At 44.4% G+C, this 6,674-nt stretch overlaps 1 protein-coding gene across 1 annotated transcript; it reads left to right on the forward strand.

Moving 5' to 3' along the window:
* Positions 1 to 5,008: 5,008 nt before the first annotated feature.
* rxfp3.3a2 (relaxin family peptide receptor 3.3a2) lies at positions 5,009 to 6,166 on the forward strand. Its single transcript, XM_056279306.1, has one exon. It carries the CDS (start codon positions 5,009 to 5,011, stop codon positions 6,164 to 6,166), a length of 1,158 nt encoding a protein of 385 aa, XP_056135281.1.
* Positions 6,167 to 6,674: the final 508 nt, after the last annotated feature.

Here is a 6,674-nt window from a genome sequence, read left to right on the forward strand (position 1 = left end):
CGGGGATGCATGTCAGGTCGATTTTGTCCACTGCACACTCATGTGGATGAGTGATGAAGTTGAAAAGACCAGTGCGCGCACGAAATTCTCCAAAACGTGCTTTGAATGACTGCAGGAGATTGGACGTAAAGCCAGCTAGCTGCTGGAGATCCAGATGTTGAGTGGAGTCACTTGCTAAGCATGCATCTCTAAATTGTTGCAGTCTTTCAAAGTGCAGAAGACGACCTGTTTCAATGTCCCCGAGAAAGACTTCCAGCTTGCTTTCAAATGCAAACACTGCTTGTTGAAGGGATGAGATTGTATTTCCAATACCTTGCATTTTCACATTGAGCTGGCTCAGATGGCCAGTTATGTCCACGAGATAGTGAAACTGCAGGAGCCAGTCAGTGTTGTCTAGCTCAGGATGCTTGACGCCTTTCATTTCAAGAAAAGTCCGGATTTCACTCAGGCAAGCTGCAAAACGGCTGAGCACCTTCCCCCTTGACAACCAACGCACGTTGCTGTGTAAAAGCAGACCGGGATAATGATTCCCAACTTCTTCTAACAGAGCTTTAAACTGGCGATCATTTAAAGCTCGGGCAACAATAAAGTTGACCACTCGAATGACCAGCGACATCACCTCGCCAAGCTCCTGGCCACACGTCTGAGCGCAAAGCGCCTCCTGGTGCAGGATGCAATGAAAACTTAGGATGGCTCTCTTTTCATGTTCACGGAGAAGCGCTACAAATCCTTTGTTCTTCCCCAACATACAGGGTGCGCCATCAGTACAGACAGAAATAAGTTTATCCATCGGTAGTTTTTTTTCTTTAGCAAACTCCATGAAAGACATGAATAAATCCTCTCCTCTTGTTGTCCCTTTCATTGGCAAAACAGCCAAGCTTTCCTCACGCAGTGTGTCACCTGCAGCATACCTGGCAATGATACTGCACTGAGATAGATGGCTAACGTCTGTTGACTCATCTAACGCGAGAGAAAAGTATGTCCCGGCGTTTATGTCCTTAATTTGTGTTTCCTCGACTTGATTTGCCATCATGATGCTACGATCGTGCACAGTTCTTGCTGACAGGGGCATGTCTTTTATTCGTTTGATTATCTTGTCTTTATTTGGGAAGTCATCAAACAGTTCATTGGCCACATCAAGTATGAATGTTTTGGCATACTCGCCATCTGTGAATGACTTTCCATTCCTTACTATTGCCAAAGCCCCCGCAAAGCTAGCGGAATTCCCGTCACCTTGCTTGGTCCACACACGTAGTTGCTGCTGACTCGTCTGCACTCTCCGCTGTAGCTCCTCGCATGCCCTTTTCCTGCTGTCCCCCGCTGGAGATTTCGATGCAAATGAAGCATGGTGCGTATCGAAGTGCCGCTTTATATTTGACCGTTTCATCGATGTAATTTTATCATTGCATATTAGACATACCGCAGATCCTGCTCTCTCCACAAATGCAGATTCCTCTGTCCACGCAGCCTGGAATGCACGGTAATCATCGTCTTTTTTTCTTTTCGCCATCTTTTCCGTTACAAGGGTTGAAGCGGATAAACTAGTTGGCTATCTGATAAAATTGATTTCTTCACCTTTACAATGACCCGGACATGCTCGCGAGCCATTGGTTCCCGACCCGACCCACGGGTGACCCGTGACCGGGAAATTTATCTTCAAAACTAATTTCTGTTTACTTTAAAATGACACAGTATTATTAAGAAATATCACAAGTATTTTAAAATCAGTTCCAAACTGATTTTTTTGAAAAAAAAATAATTTTCAACTCAAAATTGTCTGGGAGCCATATGCCGTCACCGGAAGAGCCATATATGGCTCGCGAGCCATAGGTTCCCGACCGCTGATTTAGAGGCTTCACAGGCTTCTTCGTGATACTCAGCTACATACTTGTTCCAACCAGACCTGATGTTATGTGTCTTGTTTTTATACTTATAGTAGGCTTACCGCCTTCATACAGGGCACTAACAATGTCATTATACATGCAGCAGAGATCGCTTCTATGCCTCATATCCGTACAGTTAATGTCTCTGCACATAACTGCATCTCTCCCTCTCTCTCTCTCTCTCTCTCTCTCATATATATATATATATATATATATATATATATATATATATATATATATATATGATTGCTTATGGCATGAAACAGGCTTTTACTGTCTCATAAAGAATTTACTTGACTCACTGGATTATTTTGCTCCTAATTTGTTGAGCACTTTCCCTACCCTTGAGTGTTTTTTTAACAAAGTTATACACACACACACACACACACACACACACACACACACACACACACACACACACACACACACACACACACACTAAGACACCAAAATTTACAGACATAGCAAAAAACATACAATCTGATCATCATTAATATACATGGTAGTAAACGATCAATCACAGAAAACGTTTTAAATCAAAATACTGAGACCTATTGGTAACCTTTAGGTGACAGAGTGCCAAGTGTATTTGTATACTAGTATTTACCTGGGGAAAATCTACGTGATCAAAACACTGCCAAATCAAATAGCTTTTGGGAGCAATTTAGTGCGCAGACCTTACTACTTCATTCTGGTTTTGCCATTTTTGTCTTCTATATTGACATTTTGACATTGTCAAATGTCAGACTTGTCATTGTCACACTTGACATTTTCTGGATGAGCGTATACTTGGTACCTCTTCACTATGTAGTTCTTCACATGGGACGACTGCCAAGTTGGCTTGCTTGGAGGCTTAGCATCAGAACATAAGGACTAAAAAAACAAAAAACAAAAACAAAAAGAAAGAACATGTAAGTAAGAAAATAAAGTTTCTTATCTGCATATTATCATAATTTTACATTACACATATATACATTTCATTTTCTATAAAATCTTATGATATTTCTATTTTTCCCATATAGTGGTACTTCATGCATGTATAGGTGATACAACACTGTATATATATATATGTACAGAGGGAAACTTGCTGGGTCGACTGATTCAAAGAAACAATGGTTAAAATTGCAATATGATATATTAACACAAAAACAGATGACTGCACCGCTTATCGGTATACTTATACTGGTTACTGTGAAGCTAATTCCTTATTCTGAGGCATTTATGATACTTGATAGTTTTTAGATGTGTACATTACTAACATAGAGGCCTGTCCTAGGTTGATGTCCAAGGTGGTCTCTTCAGCCCTTGGCTTGCTATTTTCTGCTAAGAGATGATGGCACACAAGCCTAAACTATCCCCCCGCTGCTGCTGCTGTGAAATGAATGAGAAATGAAAGCCAGAAAAACACTTTATTTTGTCATTGTATTCTTACAATGAATTTGTCATCTGCATTTAACCCATCCTATTGTATAGGAGCAGTGGGCAGCTGCAGTGCCCGGGGACCAACTCCAGTTCTTCTTTCCATTGCCTTGCTCAGGGGCACAGGCAGGAACCCTAAAATGCATGTCTTTTTGATGGTGGGAGGAAACCCACGCAGCACCCGGAGGAAACCCACACAGACACGGGGAGAACATGCAAACTCCACACAAAAAGGACCTGGGATGGTCTGAGGTTCAAACCCAGGACCTTCTTGCTGTGAGGCAACAGTGCTAACCACTGGGCCACCATGCCGTCCATAAACTATCCCACTGCTGTCATTACATGTAGCTTTTAGTATAGACAGGAATATGTACACAATCTTTTTTATTTAGTGTCTGGTCACACAAACAAATGAAATATTATGCTCTCTACATCACTGCTTATATTAGCAAAGAATATAGGCCTGGTTTAATTCCCATGGTGTGATGGTGTGGCTCACCCTTGTCCCTAATCCATCCCTTCCATTGTTATATAGACTGTAGAATTTTAATTCTTAGCACTTAGATTATAACTATGTAACCTTTTGTTACATGAATGGTCTAATATTTCTTTTAATCATCTATGAGTATCTACAGTCATAATTCATGCCCTCTGTTGTTGTTGGATGAGTACTAAACCTCTACCATCTTCATCCATCCCTTAGATAGTTAATGATTATAGATAACGATCTATGGTTAGCAGTATGGCCTTATCATCGTTGTGGCATCAAATGTAGGATAGATAGATAGATAGATAGATAGATAGATAGATAGATAGATAGATAGATAGATAGATAGATAGATAGATAGATAGATAGATAGATAGATAGATAGGTTCTGGCCTCTTGGCATTCTCAGGTTTATGAGCAAACTTTGGTCCATTAAATATGACAAACGATTTCGTGAGAATGCCAGAACAAGCATTACTCTGGGTCCCCAAGGACCAGTTTGAAAGCCGTCTTCCAGGCGATAGTTGTGGCATTGGTTATAGCAGGGACATAGTGAGAGGGACTGTGTCATAGATGGGTTATGCGACAATGGGCCCCTGGGCACAAATAGGAGATCAGTAAAAGCCACCTTTAATATTAACAGATATAGTCTAAAACAACAGCAACAAAAAAACAACAAAAACCAAAACAAACAATGACGACAAGCTGCCGTTGACATGAATGAATGAGTGCTTCAGCTGTGCAGTGACAAACGAAGAGTAAATACCAGCGAATTTAGCCGGAGTCTCTGGTTTAGGGGCCCCCTGACCCCTTGGGCCCTTAAATGCGAATCGCTCTATAACCAAGACAAATTCGTGTGTATCCTTGTATTGCCGAATAAATCCATTCTGGTTCTGAATCTGAGCTCACGCCGAGGGAGATGCCCATTAAAGTGTCACATGGCCTCTCTGCCCACGTCATGTACATATATCTATGGTCACGTCTCATCGGACCAATCGGCGCTTGGCAGCGGCGTGGGGCTGCTGTATATAACCAGGACCTACCACAGGTGCCAGCCAGAGAGAGATGTGATGCCCCTGAACAAGACAGAGGTGGTCCTCCATCACGTTTGACAGGGTTTCGTGCACGTGGAGTGCCTTTTCATCTTGATATGCCCTCACTAGAAGAGCCGGGGCGTCTCCGGTCGCCAGCGGGGTCTGGACTGTCCCCCTTCATGGAGATGGGTGAAATACTCAACTCAAGTGGACCGACGAACCGAACTTGGACTCGGGAGAAGAAATTCAGCAGTCTGGAGGACATCGACGTCACCGCGGACGGGAGCCCGATCCTCCGGATACTGGTATCTGTGGTGTACTCGGTAGTTTGCGCCGTGGGCTTAGTGGGCAACTTGTTAGTCTTCCTCCTCATGAGGTTAAGGCAGGGTCGCAAGAAGTCGAGCATCAACTTCTTCATCATCAATTTGGCTGTGACCGACTTCCAGTTCGTGTTGACTCTGCCTTTCTGGGCAGTGGACACTGCGCTGGACTTCAGCTGGCCCTTTGGAAACGCCATGTGCAAAATCATCCTGTCGGTGACGGTGATGAACATGTACGCCAGCGTGTTCTTCCTCACGGCGATGAGCGTGAGCCGTTACTGGTCCGTCGCCTCGGCTCTAAAGAACCGAGTCGGCCGGAGGTCGCTTCCTGTGAAATGGGTGTGCGCGCTGCTCTGGGGGTCTGCGACGGTCGCCACAGCCCCCACCACTATTTTCTCTGCCGGGATCGAGGTGGCCGGGGAGAAACTTTGCCTTTTAAAGTTCCCGGACGGACACGACTGGCTCGCCCTTTACCACATCCAGAAGATCGTCGTGGCTTTCATAGTGCCCATGCTCACCGTGTCCTGCAGCTATCTGATGCTCTTGCGCTTCATCCGACAGAGGAGCATGCACAACACCCCCAACCCGAAGCGGCGCTCCAGAGTCACCAAATCCGTCACCGTGGTGGTTCTGTCCTTCTTTCTCTGCTGGATGCCGAACCATGCCATCACGTTTTGGGGCGTCTTGGTCAAATTTAACGCCGTCAACTGGGACGAGACGTACTACATGGTGCACACCTACGTGTTCCCCGTCACCGTCTGCCTGGCGCACGCCAACAGCTGTTTGAACCCGGTGCTGTATTGCCTCATGCGGCGGGAGTTCAGGAAGATGCTCAGGGATGTGTTCTGGAGAAGCCCCGCTGCTGCGGCGACCAGCCAAGCTTACCCGGTGCGCAGCACGCTCTCTGCCACGTTCAAAACCCAGGGAGCCATACCTCTGCAAGTGTTGGACAACAGCCAGTGCCGGCTCTCCATAATAGACCAGAAAGGTTCACCTGGCTTACACATGATCCCACACATCTGAAAATGTGCACTTTTGAATTTGCTTGATTTTGGTTTACTGCGTTCATTTATCTGATAGGGAATGTGTACGCCCGTCCGCTGGGTTGCAGTTAAATTGGATGCTTTACGCACGGCTGAGTTTGCCATTACGCATGGGTGAAACTGACGACTAGCTCAAGTTTTCATTGTATGAACATCAATAAGGGAACGTAGCGATGATATCACATGCTGGCTTCCCTAACAAGCATACTATGTGGATGTAATGCCAGGGATTTAACGGAAACCTGGCGATGCATTTGAGGCAGTGTCTGAAAGCCATGCACATACCTTTTACAAAATAAATGTATAATATTCTGTGTCAGTAACAAAAAACCATAGTGGTCATTATAAACACAGAATCACCAGTGTTTTGTTGTGGCTAAAACATCTGTGAACACAATCTGAATGTTTATTTAGCGTGTGTAAATTATCATCACATGGAAATAAAGTCATGTTACATCTGCTGGTTTATGTATACACAAACTAATCCC

This window comes from Lampris incognitus, chromosome 4 (genome assembly GCF_029633865.1).
Source record: "Lampris incognitus isolate fLamInc1 chromosome 4, fLamInc1.hap2, whole genome shotgun sequence".
In the NCBI taxonomy this organism is placed as follows: Eukaryota; Metazoa; Chordata; class Actinopteri; order Lampriformes; family Lampridae; genus Lampris; species Lampris incognitus.